Here is a 20,128-nt window from a genome sequence, read left to right as displayed (position 1 = left end):
AGTGTTTTCTCCTCTGGCTACTTGAACAGAGCTTAAATGATAAAGCAGAATCAAATATTGCCCAATAGAGTTGTTCAAATTTGGTCGAGATCTACCCGAATATAGTTGTATTTTAAAATTCAAAGATGCAGTCACACATTTTACTTTTAGTACTCACCGTGCGTCAAAATTAGGTTGGATTATCACAATCTATTTGGTCAACTAATGTTATCATCACATTGTTTATTGGCTTTTAATATCTTAGAGCATTATTGCCCATGAAACTCAGAAATTCACACAAAGCTACATTAATGACCAATAATTGTCCTAATAAAGTCACAGGTAACAGTAAAATCTGTAAACATAACAGCTATATGAAATTGAAATAATTAAATCGCTTGATGATTATGTCCCTCCAATTTTGACAACTTCGAGCCACCAAAGTAAGGTTGCAAAAGGTGAATATTGTTTGAATGGAGGGTAGACTGCAAGCACCGTCCAGTCACGCCACTTTTTCACTTTCTCTTTCTACTCTGTCTTTCTCTCTCTGCATAGGGTGTGTGTGCTGATCCCTTTTTTTGCCATCATAGGTCTTGGGTATCAGTACAGATCTCCATATTAGTGACAGCAAATTGTATTCACACCTGGTTCACACTGTTGCATATTTTTTAGGACTGTACATAGTGTTTCAATGCAACCCTATCTATGAGTGTGTTTTAGTCTGTTCATTTTCAAAATGGCCACAGACACTGCATCAGAAATACGGAAGCAAACATTCTGTAAAGTTCAACTTTTGGGTCCGTACAGACACGTCTGAACAATCAGAACACAGATGTTTTTAAAAGTATTTTTCCGGGATACAAACAAGCATATCTTGCTACGCCCACTCTCTGCAGACAGATTCATAAAATACATAGGCCTAAAAGGGAACAGTTTGTATCCCGGGGAATACTTTTTTGAGACATGTTCTGATTAGTCAAACTCATTCATATGGACCCAATATTTGTGCTTTTCTCAACTTTTGCACCCATCTCTGTATGGAAAACCCATATGCGGCCATTTTCAATCAAACTCACTCATACATAGCGTTGCATTGAAACCCTATGCACAGTCTGTAAAATATGCACCAGCGTAAAACAGACGTTAAGAATCCATGTTCCAGACAGAAAAATACATTGAGGGCCATTTACTAATGTACAAGCGCAAACATATTAGTACAAAGGATTAGCATTGAAACACACCACAGTCTGTGATAGGGAGAAAGTGGCGTAAGTTATATTGCCAAATCAGCATGTAGTATGCAATAGAATGTAGAAAGACAAATGGTATTAAACACATCTGTACATGTGAACAATGCATACTTGTAATGCACATAATCCAACGAAAACATTTGGAGTCATATGATATTGACTGATACATAAAGTCTGGTAAAAGAAAATAAATTGTGATGTGTTGTAAAGTGCCCATTTGAAGAATGACAGAGAACTCTTTATGGCATAACCCACATGACAACTCTGGTGAGCTTCTCCAGGGTTTTTGTTTGAAACCTTTGTTTATTGGTTCTTAAAATAGCAGTAGTTCCAACAGGTAGGCAACTTATACAGTATAAAACGAGAAGCAAAACTATCTGGTGCAGGAGTATACCAACAAAAGTACTAGTAAAGATAAAGTAAAATTTGCTAAAACATTCAAAGCAATATCAAGAATATTTACTTACAATGCTGTTAGGTTCAAATATGTTAAACACTGAATTCACACAGAAAATAACTACTGATTTCATGAACCTTGGGATCATAATTACACTCTTCACCACAGGAAATAAAGGTTCAGCATTTTCACAGTTGATACCTGTAGAAAAAGATAAGTGATTGAAAAGGATGCCTAAATGCACTGTGTTAACTTAACATTTATAGAATAGAATTTTGTTGATTTTTTTATGTAGAACATTTTGAAACTTGACATGCTGTACGTGAGCTCTGATAAACTGAATTACACAAATGAATAAATCAAGTTAAATATATTTTTCCTTTCAAAAAGGTAAACCAGTTTCAACAGCGTTTGATTTCATAAATCATAAATTGACACCTCTATCATCTATTACCTGTCAGGCTCTTTATGAACAGTACTAAAGAAATCTCAGGAAACGGTGTATGCCACAGGATAAACACATACCTGTTTGTATGGAACCAGGATGTGAATGATGTTCTCTTCTTAGAAATACTTTGTGCGGTTAAGAGCTCTCTGAGCCAGCTGGCCACTCTCATCGGTTATTTTCTCCCAGTCAGTCTGACCCACCACAAAGCCAATTGCTCTCTTTCTATCAGCATCTTTTTGTTCCTCAAGATCAGCCCACCGCACCTAGAGAGCAAAATGGCCATGAAATAAACCAAACAATCATTTGATGGCACAGTAAATGCATGCATATACTTAGGGAGCTGTCAAGATGCAGATAGATGCCAACAAAGCAAAGCAAATCATACACTGAGTGATGAGATCCCCAATTAAACGAGTCACTATCTCTTTGATCAAACACAATTTGTGTTTGGGGAAAAAAGGCAAAAAAAAACACAAATTAAGTTTTGTGGAAACATGTTTACCCTTTTTTTTCCTGGTTCTGACATTCGGGTGGCATAGTCATCGGGCAGCTGGAGGAAATCCTCCATGCCTGCCATGCCCTCGCTGTCACGCTTCCTCTTCCCTCCACTCACCAAGCCATCCAGCTTGTCTGTATAAGAAAGACGGTTGTCCTGGTGATAACAAGTCTCAAGAAGAGAAAGATCTCCCTGATAATGAACTACCTTTGGATGTGACTCTTTTTTTCTACCCCAGAATGGTTGTCAATTTGGTTGCCCTTGAATGGTTGTCAATTACACCCCTCTCTTAACTAATCAGGTCTAGATCCACAGTCAAACAACATACCAGTAGGACATACACAAATATACTTATAGCTAAATGTTCAATTTGATCTTTAACGGAAAACATTTGAAACCACTTAGCTCGCAATACAAGTTAAAGCAAAAAAAGCTTAACTTGTCAAGCTATGGATGATGAGTACAAGTCTTATGCCAATATGTAAAATGTTTTCTAGCTTCCCATGTTTGTACTTTTTGCAATGTCCTTTTCTAATGTCCTTATTTGAACTTCAGATATGTTCATTACAAATCTGTCTCTACTTGCTCATAGGGTACGTTTTACAAAGATACACAGGTCTTAAAAGCTACTGTGAATAAAGCTCTACTTTATTTCTAACGTACCCCACATTATCTTGTTTCTCACATTTGTGTGCATAGCTCACCTGCAAATACTATTCAGAAACAAGAAAATGTGCATATTGATATAATGAATTTGTCAAACCTGAGTTTTAGGGTGATGCAGATTGTACTATGCAGCTTTTCTTATTAGCAGGTAACTGTTTCAAAATATGCTATCGTGTTCTTAGTTAGCAACATAAGAAGTCATACGAGTTGCAACATGGCTGCCTAATGTTTTCCTTCTTGCTGCTCAGTCAGAAAACATAATTCAAGAAGTGATAACCAGCTGGAGTTTCATGGTATGGCTTCACACAAGTGGACAGTGACCTACACAACACTCAATGTAAGCATGGTCAGGGGTGTAAGTTTGTAGATGCTATATGAAAATGAGTGTTGTTACTATTTCACGTTGTTGAAAACTGGGTATAAGACAAATGTCCATATAAACAAAGCAAAATAATGCAGAAATGAAGTAATCATCAGATGTCATCAGCATCACATATATAATAACTACAGCAGCAACAAGAATTCTTACCAAGTTTCGCCTCAGACGTGTCCATCTCCCATTTGCTTTTTGGAAGGTAACCCTGAATTATACAAAGACAAACTTAAACGGTTATTCCTCTGGGGGGAATGGGACAATGGCCAGGGAAGGGAGGTAGAGAAAGAGGAAACAAGATTTGTGTGACCAAAGAAACAGTGCAGAGGATAATTAAACAATCAAGAACAGTTGCTGATGCACGAAAAAAACATTTTATGAGACATTGGCATGCAAACATTTCACATTAGGACATTTTTCTCTAAAGTAAGGTATGATCAAAGCATCTGGTGCAGGTATGACTCCTTGATAGAAGCTACTGTATATTTCCACTTTTCTTTGGGTTGAAAACAAATTTCGCTCAGTATCAATAAAGGAACTGTATTGAAAACATAGATGGAGTATGGGCCTTTGCACATCTAAAAGGTCCTCACATGTGGTAAGAACATTTTTTTTTTTTTTTTTTTTTACATCTAAATGTTCATTTATAATTCCACAAATAGTTGTATTGTAGTTGTAGTTGTAAATGCACTTTTTACTGCCACTTCTTTTTACATGCCACCTATTGCTGACATGCCTGTTATGTTTGTTTCAGAGCAGCAATTTTATAAACACTAAGCTTGTTGCCCAACAGGTCAGCAACAGATAACACTGACTGCAAAAATAATCTTGATAGTCAATACCATCAACTTCAAGCAAATGGACTGAGCTAATGGCATGCTGCCCATCTTCACCTTTGCCAAACTGCACATAGTTTTACAATTGTATCCACTCATTAATCTGACTTTATGAATACTACTTTACTGATATTAAATTACCCACAATTTCCAGTATAATTTGGAAAAGCTAAAACATTTTAAAAAAACAACAAACCCTTATATTTAGCGAGTTGTTGTTTGTGAACCATGTGAAGAAAGGAAATTCAAATGACCACCACAAGCCAAATTCTACCGAGGCAAAAACAAGATATATTGAGATGAATGATGTAGTACAGTAGACCTACCGTGCTGTAACAGGTGTAATAGCTGTGTGCCAGAATGAACCTTGTTTGTGTATCAGTAGATTTAAGGTTGTGGTAGTCATTACAGTTTGGCTACTGCCATGCCAAACACTGCATTTCATCCACAGTGAAACATTGTGGTATCATGATTTGTAGCTCAAGACCTGGACAACATGCAGCAATTTTTGGCATCAAGAAATTCTCAACTGTAAAATACATTTCTTCCACAAAAGGTTAAATATGGTTTCCATCCATGAGCAGATGCTGGGTATAGAATGGAGACTAAATATATAGAGCAAAAAATGACAGAGCCTTTTCAGACCTAGAATTGGAATCAAGAATACAAAACACCTCAAAAGGTTTCAAAAAATTTATCGTATTATCAGTACTGTAGAGCCAGTCTTAGAACCAGTAAAATAAGCATTTGTACAATAGGTCAATGAAACTAAAATAAAAGTCATTGGATGTAGTAATGTACAGAAATGATTTATGCTTTTTCAAATAAAACAACCTTATTAAGGATTACCTTGCCAATAATGTATTTGAATCATAGAGCCAATCGTGTAAAAACCTTTTGCCCATCATGTAATTATTACATAATCCGCATATTTTACAGTAAAATAATTATGAAAACCATAATAAGTGAAACTTTTAACATACTTGTCAAACTGGTGTTTGGTCATACTGGTTTTACCTGGTCATTAAAAAAATAAAACATGAATTGAGTCTCCAGGTGTTTTTTCTTTTCATATATGTTGTATTTCTTTTTACTTTTTTCAACCAATTGTTTTGCCTTAAATGCAAAACGATATGAGTAGGCCATTTGTATCGACCAATTCGTTTTTCTGCCTTGAATGCTACATTTTACGAGTTGTGTCCCATTCCTCCCACCAATAGGCGTGGCTATGACAGGGAACATTCATTTTTGTAAATGACACCGCACTCCACGCATCCAACACACAAAATGGGGACCATTTTTTCTGATGAACCCTGAACATGTTTTTGTAGTTCTTTCAATGATCATTGTTTTCTTTACCTGTGATGTTTTTTAGGTTGAGGTTACAACAGTGCACCTTTTTAATGATGATACTTAGTACTGGTTAGTTTATAACAACAATTGTACCCCATCAAAGCCATGCCCACTGGAGGAAGAAATAGGACAAAATGCATAAAATGTAGCATTGAAGGCTAAAAATATATTAATTGGTCAAAAACAAATTGTCTAAGTTGTTTGAAAAAAAAATTCAAATAAACTTTGACAATTCATGTTCTTTATGACCACTTTCTCGATATTTCTATCACTATATTTGCATTCTTCAATATTCTATATAAAATGACAAACATAACAGCCAAAACCATAAACATGAAAGTATTGTAGGGTTAGGGACTTGGGGTTACAGATTTGAATCACATTTTCAGGATTTCCAATCAATTTTCCATTACTTTCCATTATAGTTTATATTATTTTCCATAAAAAAAACTAGTTCAAACTAAACATTTCCTGTATCGCAAGAAGTGTTCCTGTTTGAAATACCCAGTCAATGCTCAAAAGTATTACTGAAAAGTAACACTGATAATGTGAATAATACCAGCCAGTATGAATAATCATATTTGTGTGCAGAACTACTGCCATTACTAAATCTACTTAAATAGTTCTGTGTGGTGCATGTTAGTAAACTGTTGCCAATACTAAATCCCCACCCTACCAAACTACTTCAAACTTACAGTAAGTGGGTCATTCCATGTCCAATGAACAAAGAAAAGTAGATTTCAACGTTCATCATCTCAGAGATTTTAGTAGAAACAAATATGGTAATCACTCAAACAATGGCCGGGTTTCCCAGATTCGTTAAGAAGCTCTTAACACTCAGAGCTTCTTAGGAGCGTTCCAAGAATGCTCTACAACGCTCTTAGAACGCTCCTAAGAAGCTCTGAGTGTTAAGAGCTTCTTAACGAATCTGGGAAACCCAGCCAATACTATTTTGGAGAAAGAACATTTCCAAGAAATTAAACTAATGGATGAAACATTTTATATTTTAATTGTCAAGAATCCATAGTTTTTAGTAGCCCTATCTATTCCATTTACAGAAACCATGCGTGGACTGGTAGTGTTGCTTTAAATATTAGCAGCTAAAGTTTTGAAAAAGTTTTTTTGCAATATGTCCACCTGTCACATTATCTTGATTAATCCTCAATACTGTTGCCTTATAATTGAATCTTGAAACTTTGAATGTCACAAATCTATGCCATTAACGGAATTATAATTTAAATGGGTACATTTGCAGTATTACATCTTGTATGTCATTACTTGTTCTCAATGTAAGGAACTTGCATTGTCAAGTTGCTCTAAGCTAAATGCCACAAGTTTGTTCATTAAGAGGATTTGTTTCTCAATTTTTGCTCTCAATGAGTATAAGGAAGTATGGTTGTAAGTACCACAGCCATGCTCCTATATGTATTATTAGCCCAGTCATCCAATACAAAATTATCTCTACGCACAGCTCAATCTAATCATTACAATCTTTTGATTAGTTTTTACTGTACAATTCACAATGCCAACACTCATAGAAAGATGAATGCGGTTCTTCAGTGCCAAATGGGGTTGTTGGTGTTCTCCACAAGAGGTCACCACCAACCCAGGAATCACAACGTTTATATTTAGCTGTCTTTTTCATTAACTAAATCAATCAATTTAACTATGTTGGGTTCAACATAGTAAACATTGCTACCTATGCAATACCAACACAAAACTTGCCAATTGGCGAAAGAATGCTTGTAGCACGCAACAAAATGTATCCATCTGCTTTAGTTACAGTTAGTTAGAACATAGTGCCTGCTAAAGCCTAATTTCAAGTGTCCCGCTCTACCATCTTAAGAAACATTTTATAGAAACATTTTAAATACTCACACATGGTCGTACAACTGTGGAAAACGGTCATTTCAGCAATGCGAACTACACAAAGTGACACATTACTGGGTTTCAGTCGGAAGTGTTCACTTCCAACAGATGGTTTTGGTTGCTGTTGCTTTAAGCAAATTCTTGACAATTCTCCTGAAAACTAAACCCTCTCATGAACCATTTACCACATTTCCATGATTCCAATTTTTTCCTGATTAATGTATGGCAATTCAGCAGAAATCAAATAAACAACCACAAAACATTGACTTCATTTTTGTTATTTTTGTTACCACACTTACCTTTCAGAAAGGAAGCCCTTGTGTCAGTTGTTAATACGCAATGAATAATGTTTAAGCTACATTTTGATCCTGCCTGATTGTTGAGTTTGAGACCATTTACAGAATACTATTTCTGTTAATTAAGAAGTCAACTGCTTCCTCAATAGTTTGGTTCCTTGTGCTTGGAAATCTTCCTAGATATTGCACTTCTACAAATTTCACTGACCCTAATGTGAGCATCTTAAATTACGTTTTTGACACACATGAGCAAATACCAGGAACAATGGGTTTGACAACTCTATGGCTACATGAGCATGCATCTTGATCCTACCAGATCGCTTTCTTCTTCCTCTTCTTTCTTGATCTCCTTTGGTTCATCATCAGGATTGAAATCCTCCATTTCAACCTTGAACATGAAAGCATCCAATTACCTTCAATTGAAACCCATGGCACGCTGAAAGTTTAGAGGATCAATAATGCTCCTGAAACTCTTTTATATATTGGCGTATTGGAAAGGAAGATGCATGTCCACTTGTTAACTTCATTGGTTGCCCAAGATTTCATGACATGGATAATGAGCTAAAGCTAGTTTTGTTGATCATTTATGTTTACTGATCCTTTTAGATTAGGTGAAGTCATTTTAGGTGAAATGTAAACCACATATCATATAAACCAGTCTTAACGTATAATACCTCTTCAATGGCGGCGTCCTGAAGCAGGGACCGCACATCTAAACGAACCATGTGCCGTGGCGAGGGCTCCCAGTGACTAGACATCTGTATGAATTATATTCAATGAAAAAGACATGCTTTAAAACTTGCCAAATTTGCAAATGTGCCATCAACCAATGGTGACAATATACAGACCTTGCTTATGTCCTTCAGTGTGCGTGCATGGACATTTCTCTTAGCACAAGTCTGATTGTCCGCAGTGATTTCAGCAAGGTACACCTAGGGAAGGTAAGTATTTGACTCGTTAACTCTGGGACTTTTTTGGGGACGTCTTATAATCCTTCTCTCCTTAATTTGAATATGGCATTCACACATGCAGCGGCACGACAAAGCTACAAGCACATTGTCAATGAAAATCAGGATTGGGGTTAGAGCCGAGGGGGGGTTCTGGGATTGAAAAAGTTGAGAACTGTTTAACTTTTTGTGACGTTAACCAATCAACGGACCCCATATCAAACCACGTCATGTCCAAATGATTGCAATCTAACTGTTCCAGTGCTATATCATATATTTTTGTATGATCAACGAGATTTACACAAAAATTTAGTAGTTGGCTAGTGTCATCTTGGCTTTCGTCTGGTTTTTGTAAAACAGACAAAGACAATGCAATTGAGGCCGTTAATAACTAACAAGTGTAACTGTCTAACTAGCTAGCTGGACATAGGTTCCACTTTGTCAACATCACTACAGAGATTTGATATCATGCTAGCAGTGTTGAAAAACGTGAAATCCGTGCGCCCCGTCTGTGCATATATGAATGCCATATTACATTTTCCCATTTAAAAAAGGCACAATCCTGTCCGTTTGCTTTAAGAATTTGGAAGAAAAAACAGAACATAATTGAGTCCACATTGCTCACCTCAAAGCCTTTTGTTTTGGCTGCACTCCAGAACTGGTCAAAATGTTTCACCTTCTCATTAATAGTGTCGATAATGATGAAGGGGAAAAAGCCATCATCCAGGGTTTTCTTAAAGGTTTTAAGCATGCTGCTCCGATACGTGTCTTCCATCTCTGGCTCAAACTCGTATTCAAGCACCTGGAGGAGGAAGTGGTGTTGAACATGTTTATGGTTCACATTAAGGTCACCATTTGTTTATGTGTGTAATTTTGTCACTAGCTAACATCCATGCATAATACCAATAATGCATTCACAAAGGCATATGAATCCTCATCAATCTCAGGCGCATTAAAGGAATATACGACGAGAGAAGTAAAAAGGTTCCCACCTTGTTTTTGATACGTTTGCCTGTATCCGGGTCCTTCTCTACCTTTTCCACTTCAGTCATGAAGTAATCATCTAAACCAAGCACTCTCGGTGGGGCGCCTCCACACTCTACCTCCTTGTCCTTAACAATGCAAACAATATGGAAGCTTATCAAGAGTGACAGCACATTGTGTGAGTTTTGACAGAGAATTACTTTGCACTTTGCAAATTAGTTTTGATGATCCATCAACGTCAACTGACCCCTATTCAGACATGAGAATGCCGGGGTGCTTGTTAGACTGGCTCTCCAAGGGCAAACACCTGTGTTTACAGTTCCTTCCAAGGAAGAACATCATGGTTGATGTGACTGTTCTTCAAAATTGAAAACCAAAAACATTTATTTAACTCACCCTGATGAGCTTGGCAACATGGCTTTTCCCACTTCCTGGAAGTCCTCTCATTATGATGACAATCTGGGGAACAACAAAGGTGGTTATAGAAATGGTACTGGTCATGTCTAGACAGCATGTGTGTGACATGTTAAGCCACCGAGACCCAGCCGTCATTCGCACCCTGTCAGGACGAGAAGATCTGCCAGGTGGTTTGAGGAGGTCCTCCACGTTCTTGATCTCTGGTTTCTTCTCCACTCGCTGGGGAGCAGGTTGTGGTGGAGGCAGTGACGCGGAAGGGCCAGGACCTCGCTCCTCGGGGTAATTCCTTCGGTCACCTGAGACACAACGCAATCATCATCACTCACACCCTGACCATTAGCTCTGGGGCCAAGAAGAAGTGCACCTATCCATAATAAGAGGTTGTGCCTGACGTACTATAAGGTGAGGAACCGTGGTCATAGCGCTCGGGCCCACTGCGCTCATATGAGGGTCTATCGTATGCAGGACGTCCGTAGGTCTCCTCTTGATCTCGGCTGCTACGGCCTTCTCTGTCCCGCATGTCCCTCTCACGATCTCTATATCCAGGACGCGGAGGGGGTCCTGGAGGTGGCCTAGGCAGATGATGGAGGAATGGTTAATTCAGCTACTCAGCAACAAGAGGGATTTCCTTTCTCAGACCATCACATGGTTCTAACCAACTGGACTAATCACACAGCACAATGTGATATACTACCTTTCTTCAACAACCATGGACTGTTTGCTTGAAGCAAAAAAAAAAACAAAAAAAAAACAAGACAAGACAAAAACAAATGTTACACTGGGGCCAAGTTATCCCAGAGAACATAATCTGTGGTTCTGTTAAAACCACAAAGTTCTTCAGTATTACCTGTCATCTCTGGGGGGGTATCGCTCCCTATCGAATCGTTCTCTTTCGTAATCAGGAGGCAGCTTCTCTCTGTACATTTCTCTTTCTCTGCTGTACTCCCGACGCTCCATGTAAGGGTCAACCCGCCTTTCATAATATGGATCTCGGTTGTAAGGATCTCTTAGGTCTGGGCAGAAAGGAAAAACATTTATTTTAAATATTGAATATGCTAAATTAATAAATGTACACTAACAATGTACTGCCACATGTACTACTATTAAAAATTATTATTATTTCTGGGGGAACAAACCTTTATCATAAATTCTTTCTGAAGGAACTGGATCCGGCCTTAACACAATCCTCTCACCGTAAGAAATACGTTCCACAGTTGTACCTGGTTCTGAAAATACAAACAGTTTTCACGTTTTGGCAAGCATCCAAATTGTGTCTTCTTTTTTAATGCCCCCCCACCCCCAATGTTCCATACCATGCCCATGGCCATAATCCACTGTTTTCGGAATAATTGGTGGTTTGGGAATAGGTGGCGCAGATGACAGGTAACTTGTATTTGAGTAGGATTCACTGGAAGCTAGCTGTCCAGATCCAACCATAGTAGCCTGTTATGAGAAAATATAATTTTACATATTCAGAAAAAACTACCCATGTTAAATAAAAGTTCTTATTTTTAAGAGTAAAAACATAACTTTGATATTTGAAGCATCACTGATGTGTCATTTACCTTCAAGGCACTCCTCACTTCTGGAGGAATCTCCAATCCCAAGAGACCTGGAGGTAACTCAGGTGTTGGTTCAGATGTACCAAGTTGACCCTCCCCTCCGGGGGTCTTACCTTCCTGCATTTCTCTGATCCCAAAACAGACAACACAACAGACTGAACTTCCTTGTGCATGTTAAGATCTACAGTAAGTATCAAAATGAATCCGCAAGTTGGGCTAATAGGAACAATGCAACGTACGTGCAGGGTTTCTTCAGATTACGGTGTAAATAATGTTATGATTTGCATCCTGTATTATATGTGGTTTGTAATGAAACAGAAACATGTCATTACCTTATCAGCTTGAGCTCTTGCGCAGCTTTCAGGATGATTTCATGCTGCCGTTGAGAAAGAGCTAGTATGCCAGAATTGACTGCTTGCGGCGTCGATTCTAGGGGGCTGTCTGGAACGTTTCTGAGGGGTACAGACTGCAGTGGGGGTGGGGGGATATCCAAAGACTCTGATCTGTGATCTTCGAAATGGGGTCTCCGACCCTCAAAGTCTGGGGGATACCCTCTCTCCTGTGGGGGCGGCCTTGCGGGTCTTTCCCATTCAGGAGGGGGTGGGTAGGGTGGCTCCTCGTGTCGGTAAGGTGGCTCCTCGGGATACTCACGTATCCTGAGCTCTCCTCTTCCCCGCTCACCCCCTTCGTACGGATATGGACGCTCTCGCTCCTCCAGCCATTTGTCCTCCCGGAAGTGCTCTGGTGGCGGTGGCCCGCGAGGAGGGAAAGGTGGATAGTCCCTTTCGGAATGTTCTCTGTCCCATTCACCGTGGGGCTGGTAATAGTCTGGATCCCGCTCAAACCCACGGGGATGATAATTGTGAGGGGGAGGCCGTCCATAGCCATCGTCCGCGGTCCCGAATTCCTCACTGTAATCCTCGTTGTACCCCTCTTCCAGTTCTTCTTGGGGTGGAGGCGGGCGCCTCATGCCCCTGCCCATTCCTCTACCCATTGGCCGATGACCCATAGGTCTCCTCCTCATGAGGCCTCTATCCATCATTTCGTGAGGTGGGGGAGGGGGGCCTCTGGAGTGGGGGGGCTGAGGCCAGCCGGGTTTCCTCTCAAGCTCTTCGTGGTAAGGAGGGGGCCTCATCGGGGGCCTTTCCATGTCGCACGGTGGGGGGCGTCTCATGTCTCTCTCCATATTATGGTGCATGGGTGGTCCTTGTGGGTCATGCCCACGATGGACGGGTGGCCCATGAGGATCCACTTCAAGTCCCTGGTCCATCGTGTCATGCAGAGGAGGCGGCGGACGCCTCATACCCATGTGCATGAAGCCAGGACGACCGCGAGGGGGACGGCCACGGCCAGGGGGGAATGGAGGTCTCATGCCTCGAATGGGAGGCCTCCTGTCCGCCATCCAATATGGATCCCCTTTTTCCCAGTATTCCTGGGCCTCTGGCTCTTCCCAGTGCCCTCCACCCATTGGATGTCCTCCTCTCACGGGCTCTTCATAGTATTCTTCTTCTTCCTCTTCTTGGTAGTGGTGCTCCTCTGGAACCCACCTTTCCTCCTCAAGGGGTGGTTCTTCTGACTCTGCTCCGCCGTGTTCCTCTAAAGACGACTCCTGCCATTGGTAGTCATCTTCTTCGACGTGTAGCTCCTCATGTGGTTGTCTGTAATTGTATGACATCTGGTCGACCACCTCTTCAAACGGAACACGGTTGGGATTCAACCCATGAGCTGGGCCTTCCAGGCCACTGGGTATCCCTCCACGGCCCCTCATCCCCCGGCCCCGGCCCCTGATAGGTCCTGGTGGATGGCCACGTCCCCTGCCACGAGCCATATCAGGCGGAGGGATTGGCTGACTAGGCATGTCTTTTCTTGGAGGCCCTGGTGGCCCCTGAGGCTTCGGCCCTTGCTGGGGTCCGGCATTGTTGAGATTTTTCTGCGCTGGCCCATCCGTGTTGAGGCCGCTCTTGATTGGAGGCGTGTTCTTCAGAGAAGCCGGGGAAGGAGTCGATACAGCAGGAGGAGTCTCTTTCTCATTTTTTATAGGTTCATTACTCCCAGGTTCCCCTTTCTTGGTTGGTTCAGGTTTTACTTTGGAGGTTTGAGGAATAGGGTCGTTTTGCACAAAAAAGCCACCTAATGTGTCCATGGTGTAGTCTTCTTGCTCTACCTGTTTTACATTCATCTGTGATGTTGGCGGTTGTTGCCCTGCTGGTTTGGAGGCTTGGAGTGTGTCCTCCTTAGTTACAAGGGGTTTAGAACCAGGTTCTGGTTCAGGATGTTGTCCAGGAGGGTGTTGTCCAGGAGGGTGTTGTCCAGGAGGATGTTGTCCAGGAGGATGTTGTCCAGGAGGATGTTGTCCAGGAGGGTGTTGTCCAGGAGGATGTTGTCCAGGAGGGTGTTGTCCAGGAGGATGTTGTCCAGGAGGATGTTGTCCAGGAGGGTGTTGTCCAGGAGGATGTTGTCCAGGAGGGTGTTGTCCAGGAGGATGTTGTCCAGGAGGATGTTGTCCAGGAGGATGTTGTCCAGGAGGGTGTTGTTGTTGGGGACCAGGGTGACGTTGCTGGGGACCAAGGAGTCGTTGCTGGGGTCCAGGGGGTCGTTGCTGGGGAACAGGGTGTCGTTGCTGGAGACCAGGGGGTCGATGTTGGGGACCAGGGGGTCGTTGTTGGGGACCAGGGGGTTGTTGCTGGGGGCCAGGGGGTCGTTGCTGGGGAAAAGGGTGTCGTTGCTGGGGTCCAGGGGGTCGTTGCTGGGGTCCAGGGGGTTGTTGAAAAGGTCCAGGGAGTCCATGCGGGGGTCCAGGTGGTCGTTGCAGGGTTCCAGCTGATTGTTGCTGGGGCGGTTCAAAGCGAGGAGGAGGGCCGTGTCTTGGAGGTTGATCAAATCTCATATGTTGCCCAAAACGTGGAGCATTTCCTCTCTGAGGATGATCAAATCTCTGCCTTTGATCAAATCTGGGGGGTCCTTCAAAGCACTGCTGCTCAAACCTTGGTCCGTTTCCTCTTGGACCATCAAATCTGTAAAATAAAAACATTATTATAAGAATCGACTGAGAATACATTTTACAATGCAATAAAGAGAGCACTACCCAAAGTTGCAATGGAATTCATGAATTACCTTGGGCCTCTAGGGTCTTGGTAGTGCGGTGGCGGACCTGGAGGGGGGCCAGTTGGTCTCACACCTCTCACAGCAGGTCCTTCTCCTCTAACAGGCGGTCCAGAGGAACTGTAGGGTTCTGACTGTGGCCTTGGTCCAGGTGGTCCACCAGCTAGTCCCCCAGTGGGAGGTGGACCCGAGGCCCCTGGTCCAGTGGTGGCTATAGCCTCCATACTAGACATAGAAGGGCTGGCCATATGTTGCATTTGTGCATCTGGTCCTTGGAGTGGGTACTGTCCACACTGCCCAATAACTCCACCACCAGTGTATTGGCTGCTGCCATAAGGCACCATGGTTCTGAGGGTGCTCACCCGCTCTTGCAAGTGGGCATGGGTGGAGTTCATTTGCTCCTGCCACTGCTTCCACTGATGTTCGTAGTCTTGCAGCTGGTCTTTGTGCGGGTATGACTGAAACTGCTCGTACCATAAGTGGAAGGTGCGGTCCCAGTCCTGGAAGACAGGGGCGAACTGCTGCTGCTGCACCTCGTAATGCCTCAGCTGCATGTCGACAGGCATCGTCTGGACCAGAGGATGATGAAAGTTAGGGAGAGCTAGGACCACCGTGTCACAGTGCTGAGTGTTGATCAAACATTTAACAGTGGGACAAATGTAAACGGCGCTACCTGTAGATGCGATGGCTGCTGAATCATCTGCTGGTACTGCTGCAGGATCTTCTGCAGCTGCTCGTGCTGCTGCATGAGAGCCTGGTACTGGATGCCTGCCCTCTGCTGCTGCACCTGTTGCCACTGGGCCGCCGCAGCCTGGAGCTGCTGCAGGCGGGCTGCTTCTTCAGGGTCCTGAGGAGTGACTTCTGGCTGCTTGAACACACAACGAGGGCAGAGCGGATTCAATGTCATAATTTAAATGGAGCATAGGTTTCTGTGTGAAACCTTCACACCAGCATTTCCCTTATGGACAACGCAAAGGGAACAATAAATAAACAAACCACACAAACTGGATTTAAAAACAAAAATGGAGACACACATAGAACAGAATATGAATTAGATTGCACATGAAAATAAGTTAATATGGATCTTGGTCTCGTGCTGAACTGTTATCAACAGTCATATCCCATTTACCAAACGTCTACGAGCTTCAAACAGAACAACTTAAAAATAAATGTACTCATAACCTTTCTTGGCAAAACATTCTGCTCTAGCCACATTGTTTTTATGTCAATGTCTAGTGTCCAACCGTGATCTCTGATCTCCTTATTCAGAGTAAGAGCATTGATGTTAAGCATTAGGGGCAAATATGATCTTTTTTTTTTTATTCTTACCGTTTCCTCTGGTGGAGGTGGAGGAGGGGGCTCCTCTTTAGGAGGTGGGGGAGGAGGAGTACTTTTTGGAGGTTCGGATGGAGGTGGAGGATCAGGCCCTGATGGCTGGCTTTTAGGAAGTGATGGTTGACTGTCCCCCTGGCTCTGATTCTGTTGCCCTTTCTCATTTTTCAGCCTCTGCAAATTTGCAAGGTGCTGCTTGTACCAGTACTGCTGCTGCTCCTGAGATTGAATAAGGACATGGACATCAGACACACAGCCTTCACAAGGAGGGAGATGACGGTGACTAAATGAAAATGGGAGTTACGATAGGTACAATTCAGCCAATATGGTAATATTGGGCCCAGTCTGACCCTGTGTTGTTCTATGCATTTGACAATAAGACTTGAACTGTGCATTTGACAATAAGACTTGAACTTGAAACACACACCTAGCCTTAACAGAGACACAACTACTGCAAAAAGCCACTAGTAAGAATACAACTCATAATTCCTTGTTGATATGAAAAGTAACTGTTCAAATCATACTCTCCGGACCTGTTGAGCTCAACAGAAACTAAACGAATTAAGGCCTGCCATTTTATTTTTGTTCTTTCAAGGACGTCATCACAGGCGAGCACCACTTCATGTGAAAGCACATGCAAGATGTTACCTGCAATGACATAGACGAAAAATCGTGTTTTTCCTCCTCAGGCGTGGAGGAGTTGGCCTGCTCTTTAGGGGGAGTCAGTTCTTTCTTGTTTACCTCTTTTGATGTGGGAGCACCATTGTTCTGGGTGGTCACCGGTGGTGGTGTTGGCTCAGGTTGAGGAGGCTGTGCCTCCTTGGTCTGTGGTGGCGGGGGCTGGGGTTGATTTTGTTGAGGTGGACACCTCATTGACTGGGTCTCGTCCTGGTAGTAGGATGGTACACCGGGACCCATGTCAGTGTATCCGGACACTTCGCTTTGCCATGGGCCGGGGCACCCGATCGCAGAACCCCCGCCGTAAGCATTGGCATCATTATTGTGGTGCAGCACAGACTGAAGCTGTTTCTGATGTAGTTGCTGCAGCTGCTGCATTTGCTGAAGATGCTGCTCCCGCAGACTCGAAAACAGAGAACTAGATGGGGGTGCTTCATATCCTCCAAATCCTGCTACCTGAGGAGACGGCCCCCTGACCTGTTGGTCTCTGGGCCCACTAAAATTCTGCGCTGGTGGCTGAGACCCACCGTAATTACCCCAGGAGGGATACATGCTCTGAAGCTAGCAATGCGCAGGCCTTTGTGCTCACATAAAGCCGGTGTTCTCCAAACTCAACAATCAACGACTCTCATCTATCATTGAAATTATTTATTTTTACTCGTGCGAAAGACACCACAAGCAATTGTTAATTTTAAACTGGTTTGCTTAAAAAGTAAATCCCTAAAATTCGACCCATCTGTTTTTCGTTGTCCGCTACCTTTTGCTAACACGCTAGCCAGCTAGCTGCGTGGAAGAGGAAGCTGCGTAGTCTAGTGAGGCTGTGATTGGGGCTGGATGTAGCTACGTCATGTTTACGTAATTTCTGAAACGTACACGTTTTCTTTATTTCGACATTACGTTAAAGTAAAACTGAATCGGGATTAAACACAGTGATATTATAATATTAAATACATTTAGTGACATAAAAAATATATAACATACAACTGTATGCCTTGTATAAATAATCGATATCTCTAGCGTGTAAATTATGTACTTAAAAAGAACCGGGCGCCGCCATGTTTAAATTACGTAAACAGCTGACATCACAAAAATGGGTGCTCTCAATTTCAACCCGCCAAACTGCGTTAAAAATTGAAGATCAACCCATCATACCTATCCCTGGTCATTCCGTGGCGTATGCTTTCGAATCAATACGTAATTATGTTCCTGCAGTTGTTCCATATGATGCAGAAGATGTGGTTTTGTCGGAAGATATAAATATAGTTGACACTGACAGGTTAGGTTGAACAACACCGAGTGGTGTCACGTTAGGCTACTTGACAAGTAGTAGGCCCACTTGTTGTAACTGCACGACAATATCAACAGAGACAACATTGACCTGATCAAAGAGGCAGAGCTGCATGGCCTGGGTGTTGGTGGTCCACTAAAAGTATCGTGCATCATTGAGCACAGGCTCTTCCCCATGCTGTGTGAAGAGAAAGACCTTAAAGTGGCTATGCTTTCCCTGAAAGATTAGGTCAGTATAGGTTATACGGTTAGGATAATATGTGTAATATAGGTTTAGTATACTGTTTTGTTTATTATTTTGTATATTTAGGAGGTTTAGTATATTATATGTTAGCTTATCATCGGTGTAACTTATGATCTGAGTTCTTATATTAGGGAGGATAAATCCGTTTGAGCGTATTTCCTGAAATACGTTTTAATAGTTATTACTGGGAAAACTATATAATTAAATTACATATTAACAATACTAAAATACTTGTGCACGATAATATCAACAATATTTGCAAATATTAGGCGTTTTTAAAGGTTTTTAATTTGACCTGAAACACTTACTCATACACATGAGAAACACACAAGCATACACCTCTGTGTCATATACACACACATATGAAATGCTTACATGCACACAAGTGAAACATTTATACGTATCTCTGAAACCCTCATGCATGCACATATGAAAATGCATATATATATATATATATATATATATATATATATATATATATATATATATATATATATATATATATATATATACATACTGTATATACATGCATGTAAGCATTTTATATGTGTGCGTTTCAATAGTGAATGTAAGAGTGTTTCATTAGTATGTGAGAGCGTCTAGTTATGTCCTAGACGGCCCCTCATATGAAATAGAGGACAGCGACTTTGGATGTAGCCTACTTTAACATATTAGCTGATTAGCCAGTACGAGTGAGATATGTATACAGCTACGTTAACAAACCTCGTTTGTAAAATATATCGTCTTAAATAAGACGGGATTACATCACTTAAACAATTCTAAAACGTCCGACACGACACGCCAAATGTTATTACTTTTTGTCAGGCGTCCCTGAAGCTCAAATTCCGAGTCTGAGTTCCATGACCATGAAGCTTTTCATTGCTGTCAATGGGTGCGGGCACTCATCTGGCATAAACTCATATCTCAAAAGTCGCAACTGGAAAATGTTAACGGTTTCACAGTCCTGTAGAGGAAATTTTCCTGAACAGATTGAAACCAAGTTAAGGATATGGCATTGAAGTTCAGGTTAGTAGCCAAGTGTGAAGACCACTCGACTAATAACAGACGTCTTAAACTGTTAAAACCCAAGTGCCACATACGGGACGGTATTCAGGCTCTAATTTGAGTGATAGTTTGTTTCATCAATTGAAAACTGATCTGGGACTTTTGACTCAAGTAGTTGGGGTGCTAGCTTGTACTATAGCTTCCTAAACAACTGGAATTCTACGTTTGGAGTTTTTTTGGTGGATTTGCTTAAATAGTGACACTACATCTGTGTTGTGTAGTCTCAAATATGCCATATTACTTTGCCTAGGAAACGACTCTCATTTACACTTTAAATCACACACTAGACTAGTGCAACTGCAGTGATGGCAACTACAATACACATTTCTAGGGTGTAAGGTGTCCTCTTCTAAGACACAAGACAGGTCTACAACACTGGTAGCAATCTTTTAAGAAAGATTTAATAAAGCAAAGACATAATGAGTGAGTAGGATACATCAAGGGAGGAGGTTGATTGAGATTTGGGCTCAGAGACATTATTCTGCCAGACATACAACAGTTGATAACTTGGATCAGTGCAGTAAGACAAATGCAAGCATCTACAAGC

The 20,128-nt window shown here is 41.7% G+C and overlaps 1 protein-coding gene across 3 annotated transcripts; it reads right to left on the bottom strand.

Moving 5' to 3' along the window:
- Nucleotides 1-1,467: 1,467 nt before the first annotated feature.
- ylpm1 (YLP motif containing 1) lies at nt 1,468-17,787 on the bottom strand. 3 transcript variants are annotated; one of them, XM_084699267.1, is made up of 22 exons: nt 16,956-17,787; nt 16,305-16,526; nt 15,649-15,843; nt 14,988-15,544; nt 12,206-14,887; nt 11,877-12,000; nt 11,625-11,754; nt 11,448-11,537; nt 11,159-11,324; nt 11,006-11,032; nt 10,708-10,883; nt 10,453-10,607; nt 10,291-10,353; nt 9,903-10,022; nt 9,536-9,712; nt 8,812-8,895; nt 8,638-8,721; nt 8,277-8,351; nt 3,766-3,817; nt 2,577-2,704; nt 2,152-2,337; nt 1,468-1,827 (listed from the first exon to the last, which is right to left on the bottom strand). In XM_084699267.1, the coding sequence occupies exons 1-21, from the start codon at nt 17,535-17,537 to the stop codon at nt 2,191-2,193; spliced, it is 6,036 nt and encodes a 2,011-aa protein (XP_084555393.1). In that variant the 5' UTR covers nt 17,538-17,787; the 3' UTR covers nt 1,468-1,827; nt 2,152-2,190. The 3 variants fall into 3 exon arrangements, with proteins under 3 accessions (XP_084555393.1, XP_084555395.1, XP_084555394.1); XM_084699269.1 differs by having other exon boundaries at nt 17,049-17,787; XM_084699268.1 differs by lacking the exon at nt 11,006-11,032.
- Between the last annotated feature and the right edge of the window lie 2,341 nt (nt 17,788-20,128).

The sequence above is a fragment of the Hypomesus nipponensis genome, chromosome 6 (genome assembly GCF_054491055.1).
Source record: "Hypomesus nipponensis isolate SF chromosome 6, ASM5449105v1, whole genome shotgun sequence".
Taxonomy (NCBI): domain Eukaryota; kingdom Metazoa; phylum Chordata; class Actinopteri; order Osmeriformes; family Osmeridae; genus Hypomesus; species Hypomesus nipponensis.
This window is presented reverse-complemented; position numbering and strand designations above follow the sequence as displayed.